At 45.8% G+C, this 13,783-nt stretch overlaps 1 protein-coding gene across 2 annotated transcripts in view; it reads right to left on the reverse strand.

Annotated features, from left to right (window-relative positions):
* Positions 1 to 13,783, reverse strand: part of Prkcb (protein kinase C beta) — a 333,907-nt gene that overhangs the window by 18,991 nt on the left and 301,133 nt on the right. For both annotated transcript variants that reach the window (XM_028867864.1, XM_028867863.2), the window contains exon 16: positions 10,970 to 11,110. In XM_028867864.1, coding sequence (XP_028723697.1) covers positions 10,970 to 11,110 — 141 coding nt within the window. The remainder of the gene's footprint in view (positions 1 to 10,969; positions 11,111 to 13,783) is intronic.

A 13,783-nucleotide genomic window follows, 5' to 3' on the forward strand; every position in this document is an offset into this window, starting at 1 on the left:
AAGTCTTCTGAGAGGAACAACTGTTTAGAGTTAGAGAAAGCAATCAAAGGAGAGAGGGAAATGGAGTCTCCTTCCCATTGTTTGAGGCCTTAGGTCCAGCCACATCTTAATATTCAAGGGTTTCCCTTAAAACTCAGCAGGAACCAGGGTCCTAACTACAACCACAGGAGCTCTGGTTAATGTGGAGGGAAACTGTTTGTCTACAGAGAGATGGGAGGATGGGGTTCAGAGCAGGAATGGAGGGAAGTCACACACTGAGAAGATAATGATGATCAGCATAGCTATATCCTGATAGGCCAGGAATTTGAGGGTCATTCATTTAAGCCCACCTACACTTCTCAATTTTTCCAGTCACTCAGGAGATGGGACCTTGAGAGGAAAGAAGCTTCAGGGCTTACCCAAGGGACTTAGGAAAAGATGGCCTGGAAGGCAAAGGGCCCAGCTGAGGTCATAAGGACTGCATCTGTGGAGGCTCCTTACTGCCCATCCACACTCATCTGCTAAACAGCAAAGCTGATGTTGAGGATGTTGAATTACGGCTCCATTTGCCTTGTGGTCCACTTTTCATTTTGATGGACAGTCTCCCTGGATCCTCTCACTTCTCTTCTTGAGTTCTCTCATCCTTTAGTCATGAGCTTTCTGGGATACTGTGATTATTATTAGAGCCTAGGTGGGGGTTGGCCAAAGATTCAAGAAATGGTCCTACCAACTATCTACCCAACTGGGACTATTCCTCAGGGAGGTCTGTGAAGAAAAGATTAGACTGAGAGAAATTTAAGCCTCACATCTGTGTGGCTAAGTTTGATTGATGAGAGAAGAAACATTACAATAGCAAAGAGCTCTTTGGTAGGCTCTGAGGTGAAGGGGTAGGACTTTAAATTAAATGATGCTCAGACTTAGTTGCTGGGTGACCATGGGTATGTTGCTTAGCTTGTGAGTCTGAGTGTGTTTTCTTAGATGTATTGGAAAATGAACATTAACTCCTTTCTGAAGGGGTTCTTGTGTGGGTACAGTGTGCTCAGTCAGGTTCATACAGATCTACATTCTCTAGGAAAAGTAAATAATCTGATGACCCGGCTGACTTGTTTTTAATGTTATAGATATAAATAGCATAATGAATAATGAATACAGCCCTGCATCTTAGCTCTGTCATATCCCCTGAATGAGTCACTTAGACAAACCTCTGGCCCTCTGTTCATTGGTTGGAGTTGAATTTCCCCTTCCAAGGCAATCTTTCAATCCTTGACTTCTATTGTGTTCCACTAATTATTGCCAGACACATCCTAACAGTTCCATGATCTCTCTGAGCATGAAGCATCCCATCCATCATTTCAGTTCAATTGCTGACTTCCCTTCCAGGAGTCAGCTCAAAGTCACACACTTAGCATGTGATTTTGGTATTTCACTTGGCCTAGGCACCTGCTAAAATTCCAAATATCTGAAGGGAACCTCATTTGATCTTTAATTTAAAAGGACTCTGCATGGGGTCAGGGAGAAGATGGGAAGAGAGATACAAAGACAGATCTCAGGCTGTCTAGATGACTCTGGGTTACCTGTTGACTAGCATATGAACACACTCTAGTATTTTTGTTATGATCTCTGCAGACTCTGCACCACAGATGTGCATATAGAACCTCCAGTGTGTACTATAGAAGAATCTCCTCTTTCCAGAGCCTAACCCTGGATCCTCCATTAGGATGCTGCCCTACCCTGCTCTAAGTCCATGTCCTCTGTCTCTGTTAGACTGGAAACCCAAGCTTTCAGAAGTAGGAAATTTACATCTTTTCCAATTCTGCCAGTGAACTGCAAAAGGTGCGAATACACTACTTATTTGTTACAGTAGTTCAAAATAAATATTAAATAATTTGAACTGTAAGAATTCTCAGGCTTTCCCTATTATGTAATAAACACCATTAGTTGTTATTCCGTTAGCACAATCCCAGACCCTACCCAGTGCTCCAAATTCACCTGATAATCTTTCCAAGGATTCTAGGCAGTGCAGAGTTCAAAGTTCAAGTCCTGGCTCTGCTATCCTCTACTGCTAGATTGTGCGCAGATTTTTAACTTTTCCAAGCTTCCCTCCATCATCTGTAACATGGTGAGAACAACACCTATGTCAAAGAGCTATTGTGACAATGACATGAGGTGACACCTGAAAGATGCTCAGGACAGTGTCCAGCACAGGCAAGAACTCAATACATTTTCTAATGTGTTTGAACAATATGGGTTTTATGAGAATTACTTTAAGTCACACTATTCAAATAGCTATTGTTCTCTTGAGTATTTGGTACTTGGGAGGGGTTAAGTTGGAGTTAAGTTCAGTGCTTAAATAAATCATACTGAGTAGAAGTTAGATCCCTTCCTTAAGCCTTGAATTTGGAGTCTGAATAGCAAACACACAAAGGTTACACTTTCTGGCTTCAATTCAGAAATGTCAGGACATCAAACACACCTTCCGCCACATGCACACAGAGACACTTGCTCATACAGTATAAAGGGCAATTGGGTTTGGAGGAGAATGTCACACGAACAGAGCTGCAGCTCATTAAGGGGCACTGAAGCTTTTGACTTGATAAACAATGCTTTCAAGTGACAGAGCCACTGAGAAAGCAAGTCCTGTGGGCAGAAGCTCTTCCTGAAGCAGTGGCGCCTTTGGACTCTCAAAGGATATGGACAAATGCATGTGTGTGTGTGTGTGTGTGTGTGTGTGTGTGTGTGTGTGCATGCACGCATGTCTGTGTGTCTGTGTGTGTATACATTCATGTGTGTGAGTGTGGGCGTACATGTGCTGTAATCCATATATGGAGGTCAGAAGACTATCTCCAGGGTTGGTCCTTGATGTCCACCTTATTTTGGATTTTAGGCAGGGTCTCCTTGTTCACAGCTGTGTAGACCAGGATAGTTGACACGGGCTTCTGGGATTTCTTGTCTCTGTCCCCCATCTTTACAAACACATGCCATTGTGACCGCTACACTCAACTCATAAGTGGACTCTAGAGATTTGAATTCAAGTCCTCATGCTTCTGCAGCAAGCTCTCTACCCACTAAGCCATCTTCCCAGACCCAGCCATTTATGTACAAATTTTGGCATAGAACTCAAAGGGGCCAAAGGACTATGCAAGGAGCCTTATATCTTGAAAGAGTTCTAGGCTCTCCTGATATGGAAATGTCTTAAGATGATGGTAGTAAAGATGAGAATGAGTAACAAGGGCAGGAATGACAGGAGTCAGCCTGCAGAAGAGGTGGGAGGCCCGACATGCAAGCTGGAGAGGGAAGAAGGAGGGACCAAGCTGGATGGTTGTTCACAAGTCAATGCAAAGAGGTAGAGGAAGATGATCTACTTTGGTACTGGAGACTGAATTCATGGTCTCTTTCATGCTAGGCAAACACTATCATGGAACTTAACTGTTAGTGGTCTTTTTTATTTTTTCGTTTGAGACAGGGTCTCCCTGCATCACACTAGCCCAACTTCATTCCAACCAGGCAGATCTTGAACTTGTGATCCTCCAGTCTAAGCCTTCTGAGTAGTTGGGATCATGTGCCTGTGCCAACAGGACCAGCTGAAAGGTGATCTTGATATTTACTTCTCAGAGCGAATTCATGATCGGACTGCTCCTATTTTCAGGAACTAATTCAGCCACACTCATGAGCAGGAGGACAAGTATATACACATGCTAACACTTAAGACTCCATGGACTTTATGAAACAGATGTCCTGCGCCTGCCTTCCCTTCCCTGTGCCCTTCAGACAGCTGCTTCTACACTGATGCCTACATAAACTGACCCCAAGGTCATCTCAATGGGGCAGCTGGAGCAGCAGGCCTCTGTAAGGCCTGCATTAGGACATTCCTGGGAGCCTCTCAGAGGCAGGGTGCCAGGACTTCGTCATAACATGGGAACCTCATGAAAATCTCAAACAGGCATTTCAGATCCACCATGGTGCACTTGCATTTCTCATACCATGACATGAGTGTACCATTTCACAGTGAAATACAAATACCCGAGAAGGCACAGCCTTGAAGCACTTTCTGCTATTGCACAGCAAAATTCTGAGATGCATCTTCCAGGCACAGGGCTGCCCTGGCTGTAGCTCTCAGCACCAACACTTGCCTAGACCACTGCATCCTCTCACTGACAGAAAGAATACAACTTCCAGGGCGGCCACAGCCTACTCTGTGCCCTGCCAGCTGTGCTCTGAGCAGCAAGCGCTCTCCTGAGAGCGACTCCCTTGGATGACACTTCTTCCACTGGGACCAAACCCTGGGCTGCTGGGCTTCATCCTTAAAGAACAGTTGTGTGATCTGAGGGGATTCCTGTTCACCTGTCTTCCAAGCCACAACAGGTACTGAGTTGCCTACAAGACACCAGGAACGGTAGAGGGGCTGGGGATGCTGAAGTGAGCATCCCTCTAACGGCTCTCAATTGGCTCCATCCTGCCCATGTTCTCACAGCCTCCTGCCTGGATTATTGACAGAGCCTCCACAGCTGCTCTCCTTGATTTCACACTTTTGTCCCCTCATTAGCCAGGATGATTCTTTTAAAGCCTAGTGTTAGGTCATTATTTCTCTGCTCACACGTTGCATTAAAAGCCAAAGATCTTATAGTGCTCAGCACCACCTCTCCCTCCCATAGCCTCTCTGGTTTTTCTCCTTACTCACTGAGCTCAGATGCCTACACTCTGATATGCATCAGACATCCCCAGCAAGCTGTCTTACAGCTCTTACATGTGTTTCTAACACCTTATTCATGCCCCAGTCCTCCCTGCATACATGGTTCCCTCCTTCGCCTTCTGGTCTAGCAACAGGGAACTTGTGTGGAATGCAAAAATCTTGGGCTCCACCCTCAGCAGTTTGGATCAGACTCTCTGTTTGCACCAGACTTCCAGGCGACGTGTGCATGCACGGAAAAGGAGCATTGACAGGCTAATGCACTGGACCACCTGTGCAAGGACAAACAGCAGTCATCTGCAGCCCTCTCCATGGAGTACCAAGGGTATAATGCACCACACCTTCAGATCCTTCTGTAGCATCCTCTCCCTGTGCACACTGTGCAGCCGAAAGGAGCCATGACAGCTTGCGGTGCAGCAGGGAAATTATAGTCCTTTATAAATACGATAGTAACTTACACAACAACCAATTTACCGGAGACACCCTGCTGTACATAAGAAAAACATCTTTCATGCTAATACACAGCTCTAAAGAATCCTTTATGCCCCATAACATGGTGTGTTACAGCATCCTGTTTTATGGCCATTCATTCATTTATTCATTTATTCAGTAAAAATTTTCCAGCACCTATTATGTGCTAAAACTTAAGCTAGGCATTGACTCTGACATTGAAAAGCCACAACCACAGTCTAGTCGAAACGACAGATGTTAAATTGAGCAAACAATTGCAAGAACATGGGATGAGTTTGTGAACAGGCTGGAAGCAGGTCCCAACTCAGGAATCAAGAGGAGCCTCCCTGAGGAGGTGATGTTCTTTGGATTAAATGAGGCAACACCTAGCTTCCAGGAGGGAGGGAGAGAAGCATGGGAAGGGCTCTGGGCATCCTAGGCAATGGTTTCCCATAGGTAAAGCTGGCAAAGAAAGAAAAGGCTAGATGTTAAGGAAATAAAAGAAACCCAGGAGTGCTGGTCCTTGGAGCTAGGAGCCCAGACTGTAGGAGAACAGCTGGACCTGGAATGACTCAAAAGACACATGTTCCAAAGACCAATAGGTATTATCATGAGGTACCAGAAAGCTGGTAGGGGGTTGCAAGCAAGAGATTACTGTGACCAGATACACATTAAAGACACTGTTGTATGGAGGTGGGGAGATGACTCAGTCAGCCAACGGCTTGCCACACAAGCAGGAGGACCTGAGTTCCATTCTCCAGCACCCATGTAAAAACAGCCCGGCTTGGTGTTTTTAATCTGTAATCCTAGTGATGAGGAATGGGGAGGATAGGAGATTCCAGGGAGCTTGCTGGACCAGCCAGCCTACATGAAACATTGAACTACAGATGGAATGAGAGATGCTGTCTTAAAAGAATAAAGTGGAGTGGGCAAGAGGTAGGCAATGTTGACCACCAGATCCCAAGTCCATGAGTACGTGTGCCTCATCCTATAGGAGCACACACACACACACACACACACACACACACACACACACACACACCATCATTGTATACCTTATGACAATACAACAAGCCTAGTATCTTTCAGTATAGTTCCAAACAATGCACTGCCAAACTGCTCCTTGCTACAGTAAAAGATAGCACTGAGAACAAACAAAACCCATTAAAGTGATTTTAATGAACCACCCATAATAGCACCCTGCACTGATGTTTGAATACAGTCCTCTGCTTCTGCCCCTTGTGTCTTCCTTCCCTGAACTCACTTAATAGCATGCATAAATCAGGCACGTTGACAGGTACACACATGGCTTTTAATATCCCACAAGGCACATGGAACCCTGCACACTTGCCACAGGCATTTCAGAGATGACAAGCAGATAAGAAGGATGAGGAAGCACAGATCCTGGGGTGGGGAGTGAGACAATAAAACCTGGATCTGCAATATAAGAGGAACATGAGCAGGAAGAATCAAAATGGGTGGACTATGCGTTTGTTATTGTTGTCAGCCCTCTGTGTATATGTATGCATAAGCTCGCTCTCTCTCTCTCTCTCTCTCTCTCTCTCTCTCTCTCTCTCTCTCTCTCTCTCTCTCACACACACACACACACACACACACATACACTTCAGATAATTGTGGCTCAGAAATGATTTTTAGAGCTGGATGCAACCTCATGTGCCTGCAATCCCAGCGTTTGGGAAGCTGAGGCTGAAAAATCATGACTTCAAGGCCAGTCTGGTCTCCACAGCCCAAAATAATTTAGAAATACAAGGATAAAGTGTTGCATAGTCATCACTGCATGGACACACAGAGAACTCACTTTCTGTGGTGGTTTGAATGAGAATGTGCCCTATAGGCTCAGAGGTTTGAATGTGTGGCCTCTGGTTGGTGGAACTGTTTGGGTAGGTTCAGGAGGTGTGGCCTTGCTGAAGGGGGCGTGTCGCTGGGGGTGGGGCCTTCTTTGAGGTTTCAAAGTCATGTACCATTCTCAGTTCACTCTCTCTGTTTCATGTTTGCTGTTCAAGATGGGAGCCCTCAACTTTTGCTCCAGTTGCCATGCCAGCTGCTTGCAGCCATTTTGGACTCTTATCCTTCTGGAACCATAAGCCCAAATAAACTCTTCTCTTTTATAAATGTCCTTGGTCGTGGTGTTTTATCACAGCTGTAGAAAGTAAACTAGTACACTCTCTGAATGATAAAGAATAACAACTATTTATATATCATTTACTTCTATTATATATAATAACTAATCTAGAAGTGATTTAAAGTAGGATATGCATAGGTTTCATTTAAATATTGCCTAGTTCATATAAGAGACTTGAGTCTCCATGGGTTTTTGTATCCTCAAACCAATGCCCCACAGGTACTGTGGAACAAATTTTTTTCTAAATCTATCTGGGGAGCTTAAGATGGACCCCTTTCCCTTTAGGGCTGGTGATAAACTATCTGGAAACACATGCCCTAGACTGGTTATTCTATTTTGAAAGACATTATTAAACCCACATGAGGGGACTCAAGATATTGTGTGGTTAGAAATAATACCAAGGTAAAACAGTTGAAGGCTCTTGTTGACTGTTACTCATAATTATTCAATTACATAATTAATGTAAGAAGAATTATTGATGTTAATTAACAACTTAATAATTGATGGTACTGGTATGATTAATGATAAAGACAGCTACTTTTTCCTGTCGTCTGGGAGCCAGACACAGACTAGATGTTCATGTACATACCCATGCATGCTGTGTGTGTGTGTGTGTGTGTGTGTGTGTGTGTGTGTGTGATCTGAGGATGGAACTTAGGTCTTCATGGTTATGTGGCAAGCATTTTACCACATGAGCTATCTCTCCAGGCTGTGACCATTAGCAGAAATAGTCACACATACCATCCCAGTCAGAATGAACTCTTAACTGCTCACAAATAGTACTAATAAGAACCAGCTAAATGTCACCCTGACTTGACCTATCAACACTCACAGAGGTTACGAACTGGCAGTCCACGGGCCACATGTGGGCCATGGATGTGTTTTTATTTGCCCTGAACTCTGTTTAATGTTTAAACATTTGTTGTCAATTATGAGGAAATTGTGAGATTTCAGCTAAGAAGTCCTGGTCCCCAGCTTCTAATGGGAGCGTGAAGCCTGGGCCTTGCTGAGCCTCAGCTCTTTCCCTTGGCCTTCCATCCTTCTACTGTACACCATAGCCTTCCTTCTTTCTTTGACGTGCCTGAAACTGCGTCTGTGATGTATGCCAGAAGTCACCACCCCATCCCCAAATGGCAGAGAGCCAGTCTCTCTTCTAACTAGCTGTTCTCTCTGCCACCTTCCTCTTCCCTGCCTGAGTGATACTTAGCCTATCGCACACCTCAGAGTCCCTGCAGGGCTTCCTGGACCCACAGCATCAAACTCTGCTACCGGACTTCCTGATTCAGGGTGTCTAGGGTTGGGTCCTAGCCATTTAGTTTGAACATGGTTCCGATCAATGCTGTCAGTGCTGGCCCAGGGACCATCATTTGAAAACCACTGGTCTGCAGCTCTGACACGTTCATTGGGTTCAGTAGTAATGGACATGGTTCTCCTGAAGTCATACAAATGCTGGGTGTGTGTGGCAGTCCACCTGTAATTCCAGATCTCAGGAGGCTAAGACAAGGTCCTCACAGCAACCTGGCTAGCCAGACCAGGTCTATGAGTGATCTGGTTTTAACTGGGAGACCTTACCACAGTGAATAATGTGAGAAGCAATCAAAGAAGAGTCCAGTAGCCAGCTGCAGACCTCCACATGAACATGCATACCTTTTGTACACAAATATGCACACACACTTGTACACATAACACACACACACACACACACACACACACACACACACACACACACACACGTCGCTGCCTTTCCCCTGAATCACCAGTTTCCTGAACAAAGAGTCTGCTCATTCCTTCCAAGTCACCTTTGGATTTATCTGCATAGGGTTCAGAAAAGGCAGCTGTACTGCCACGGACATGTGGTCCCATCTTCACCCCAGGACTGAGCACAGAAGCTACCTTTAAGGAATAGTACCATTAACTTACCCTGCAAAGATCCTAAACCCAAGATACTAACTACTCCTTGACATCACTGACCACTATAATCAACTCTCCTTGAGAACCTGTCATGTACCAGGCTTATCCCAAGTGCTTTTGTGTATCATAATGATCCTCCAATGCAGAGACCATCATCTTGCTACGCTACAGAGGATGAAAAATAAGTAGGTCAGAGAGCACTTGACTGCTTTTACCATCTCTAAAATAGTCAAGAGACAGCATCTGCTGGTCAGATGCCATTAGAAATGCCATGCTCCGGTCTGTGTCATTGTTTTAAGGTGAATGATATGATACTCAGAAATAATGTCACATGGGTGTGCTTTCAGGAGGGGTTTAGTCAGGATGTTGGAATTCCAAATATAAGCCCACAAGTTTCCAGAGGGTCTAGAGAGGGTGGGTCTGGACATTTAGGGAAGATTGATTAGGTGTTAATTTAGAATATTCAACAATGGAGAAAAGTCCTGACATGGAACTGGCTGCTTCCCCTGGAGCTGGCTTCTCAGCACCCAGCTGCATTCCAAAAGAGGCTCAGCAGGGGTGCTGCAGAGCTGCGGTCCCAGACATCTGCAGCAAAGAGGCAGGGCAGTTGTGAGAACCACCTGGGAGATTGTCTTGTCCCTTTTCCCTAGACATTCTAGAAAGCTTCCAGTGGAGGTAGACTGTCCAGGACACGGTTCTCCCTTCATCCCATACCACAGCAGTTAGGTGGCTGTGGTCAGAGCACTTAGCCTCCGTGAGTTTCTTCTCCCACATCCCGGAACAATAGCCCCCACCTTCTAGGCGGTTGTGAGGGTTTAATTAGATGCTGTATGTGAAGTGCGTAACATGGCACCTAGCACATAATAAATGCTCAAGAAATTAGCAATTATCACATTGAAATAACTATCATTATCACCTTCTTCATGGAGACCCTTACAACTTCAGGTTTCAATGACAATGTTTATGCTCGCTTTTCAGCCTTACTCAGGAGTTTCACAACACATAATAAAGTCACCAGGTTGGGGCTGCACTTAACATTAACAAAGAAACATCCACCCCATGGACTCACAGTCCTTATTCATACAGGGGCAAATGCCCACCCTCCGGCCCCAGAAACTAGCAAGAACCCTACTGGGTCTTTGGAGTAGCAGATTTCTCCCGTGGACTATAGGGGAATGGGAAGTGTTTATTCTGACAGTACAAGCATATGAAAGCCTAGTCTATACCCCAGCCTCCCAGAGATCTGTGGGCCAGGAGTCTCAACTTCTGCTTCCTTCTCCTTCACCTGGGGAAAGGGCTGGCTGGTGAACTGCTCTCAGTCACCAAACCAGAGGTAGTACCCTATGTTTCAGAATTCAATTTAAATACCACTGAGATAAACAACATGACCTTTTCAATGTCAGTCTGAAGAGAAAATGACACAGTTGAACTGAGGAAGGAAGGAGGGCAAAATTAGATTCTGTATCACAATTCTGAAATAAGTCTGGACTCCGCTCACCTAAGAACCCCCCCTCTCAAAGTGTCACCTCAAACAGTTACAGTAATTGAATCAAAGCAGCAGCAACAACAACAACAGAAACCTCCATATCAATTGTCTTTCCCATCATTTACAGAGGCCTGCCTTTGCAACAGAAACCTCCATGTGGGTGTCCAGTGACTCAGAGCACCCGGGAAGGAAGGCACCTACAGACATATTCAAGTGGATGCACTGATGTCCACACCTCAGAGAGCATGCACCCGCAAAACCAAGAGCAGGTTGTGCCTGAGGACCAGGCAGCCAGAGAGGGGAGTTTACTTACAGCTTTGGGTTTATATGGTGGCTGAATCTCCTTGCGTTCAAGTTTCTCCCAGTCAATATACCGGAAAAACGCATGTTCTTTAATGTCTCGTTCCCCTTCAGGCCCACAACCCAGGCGCTTGCCTGGGTGTTTGGTCATTAGCTAAAAGAGAGAGAAAAAAAACATTGAATAGATTTCAGGCCAGGAAGTGGGAGCTGCTGAGAAACGATTGTTCCAATGACTGAGGAGAGGGAGCACGATGCAGAATATCAACCGGTTTTACTGTTGGAGTTTCATCCCAGGGACAGTTTCTTAGCCAGGTCTCTATGAGAGAGAAGCCTGAAAATGATGCCTCTCCCAGAGCAAAATCCCACCTGGCTAATCAATTCAAAGCTCCAATGTGGCCTGGAACTTCACATTAAAAATGTCACAGGCTCTGTTTGGGTTCAAGAGTGAGTTTTATGTGATTACTGGTGCACCGAATGGGGACAGTTTGTACATCTTCAAACCCCCTTCCTCCTGTCCTAAGAAACACTGACATTTGCCCAACTGGAAGGATGTATTCATTCAGATGCCATTTGCACTTCTCAGTAAAGTACTCAGGAGATGAAAAAAGAAAGGAAGAAAGAAAGAAAACAAAAGGAAAATGTTAGTCAAATGGACCCACGTTTCAAGTAATTACTTTCAGAAAGCTCATGAAATAGTCAAAACCTAGCCCAGCTCATTTTCACCATATCACACGGAACCCTCCACTCCGCTGAGGTTTCTTTGGTGTTCCGCTGAAATGACTTAATTATCAAAACTCTCCATCTTTGTGTCTGTGAGGCAGTGTTAAATAACAGGATGAATAGGCGCTCTGAGATGAAAGCAGCCAGGCTTCCTCTTAGCAATGAACCTGAAGCCGCATGCCAGGGTCTCTGATCTCAAGATGCCAGCAAGTGAACAGATGAGAGAAAGACTGGGGGAGTCAGTGAGTCAAAGAGACCAGGGAAATGACCCAGAATGGGGCATGGAAACAAGGGAAGGCGTGGACTGCAGAGCTGGCTGATACCAAGTGCCTCTGGTTTTGCCCATGACTGCGTGACTGTGGGCGAAGAGGGAACCCAGCCATTCATTCTGAACATTTGACTTGACTCCTGCGTCCAAGAGGCCCCACAGCCACAGGCACATGCTTTCCAGGGAGCAGAACTAGCACAAACTCAACGTTCTCAGCTCCTTCTTTAGTACAGGCGTGACACCACTGTCAGGCTGTCAGAGTCACCCAGCGACAGGAGTCTGTTCCTTTTCCCACTTGAAATGGCACGGTGGCAACTGATATCATTGAGAGAGCTCAAGCATCAACAAGGACTTACAGAGTGACAGGTGGGAGCCAGCCCTACTTCAGCCTGCCTCCAACATTTGGGCTTTTAAGAGAAATAGGAGCCAGGCATTATGGTGTTATGCTTGTGATCCCAGCGGTTCATAGACTGAGACAGGAGGATTGGAGGGCCCAAGGCCAGCTTGTATCAAAGGATACAAGGAGATCCTGTATCAAGTGTGGCAGCGAGAGGGGAAGAAGGAGAGAGGAGGGGAGAGGGGGGAGAGGGGAGGAGAGGGGGAGGGAGGGGAAGGGAAGGAAGGGGGAGGGAGAGAGAGAGAAATCTCTGTGTCAGGGCCAAAAGGACAAATGGCTAACTGTGAGGCCTCTTAGCATACAAAGCACAAGCTGGCCTCCAGGCTCCCTCAGTACCTGTGGCTCTTCTCAACCCTGCCCACTACCCTGAACTTCTCCAGCTCACAGGCTTCCCTTCTCCCGGCTTCTGATTCTGGCCATTTGGGCCATGGGGTCTTTGGCCCCCCTCTCCTGGTCACCTTTGTCCACACTCGTTCTCTTCCTCTCTCGCTCTCCCCCACTCTCTCCTCTCACTCCTGGTTTAGTCTGCTGGCCATGTCCAGTGTACATGTATCTCTGCCTTCTCTGGGCTCTTCTCCATGCCTCTGGCTATGCTCACCCTCACATCTACACTAAAAACCTTCTCCTCAACCTTACCTTGGAGTGGTCGTGTCCTCACTTTATACACGCTGAATGTGGTTTTACCAGAGATATCTGTGGTCTGGCTTGGTTGGGAAAAATTGATGGAGGACGAGCAAACTGACTCGAGCCTTGGAATTTATGTAAGGTTTAGATGGGTAGAAAGAAAGTCTGGAGCAGTGGTTCTCAACCTTCCTAATGCTGTGACCCCTTAATACAGTTCCTCATGTTGTGGTGATTCCCAACCATAAAATTATTTTCATTGCTACTTCATAACTGCAATTTTGCTACTGTTATGAATAATAATATACATATCTGGGTTTTCCAATGGTCTTAGGTGACCGCAAGGGGGCCATGACCCACAGGTTGAGAACCAATAGTCCAGGCAGTCTCAGCCCTGATAACAACACCACCAACACCAACGATGTTTCTGTGGACTGAGCACATTATGTATCTGGCTCTGTGCTAAAGGCAACCCAGCCATTATTTAGGACTTGCATCTTACAGCAACACTCTGAGGCTTCAGCAGCTCTTCCCTATTTTCTTGATAGGGAACCTGGTCCAGAGAAGTAAAGTCATCTGCTTAAGGTCACGCAGCCAAAGAGAAGAGCTCTGTGGTGTGTGTGTGTGTGTGTGTGTGTGTGTGTGTGTGTGTGTGTGTGTGTGTACATTTGTGTGTGAGTGCGTGTACATGTGGAGCCCAGAGACCCACTTCCCATGTCTTCTTCACTCATTCCCCGCCTTGTTTGGCTAAGATACTCTCATTTTTGCCTGGAACTCCCCCAGTTTAGCTAAGCTTAGCTAGTTGGTGAGTCCCAGGAACC

This window comes from Peromyscus leucopus, chromosome 1, assembly GCF_004664715.2.
Source record: "Peromyscus leucopus breed LL Stock chromosome 1, UCI_PerLeu_2.1, whole genome shotgun sequence".
NCBI lineage: Eukaryota > Metazoa > Chordata > Mammalia > Rodentia > Cricetidae > Peromyscus > Peromyscus leucopus.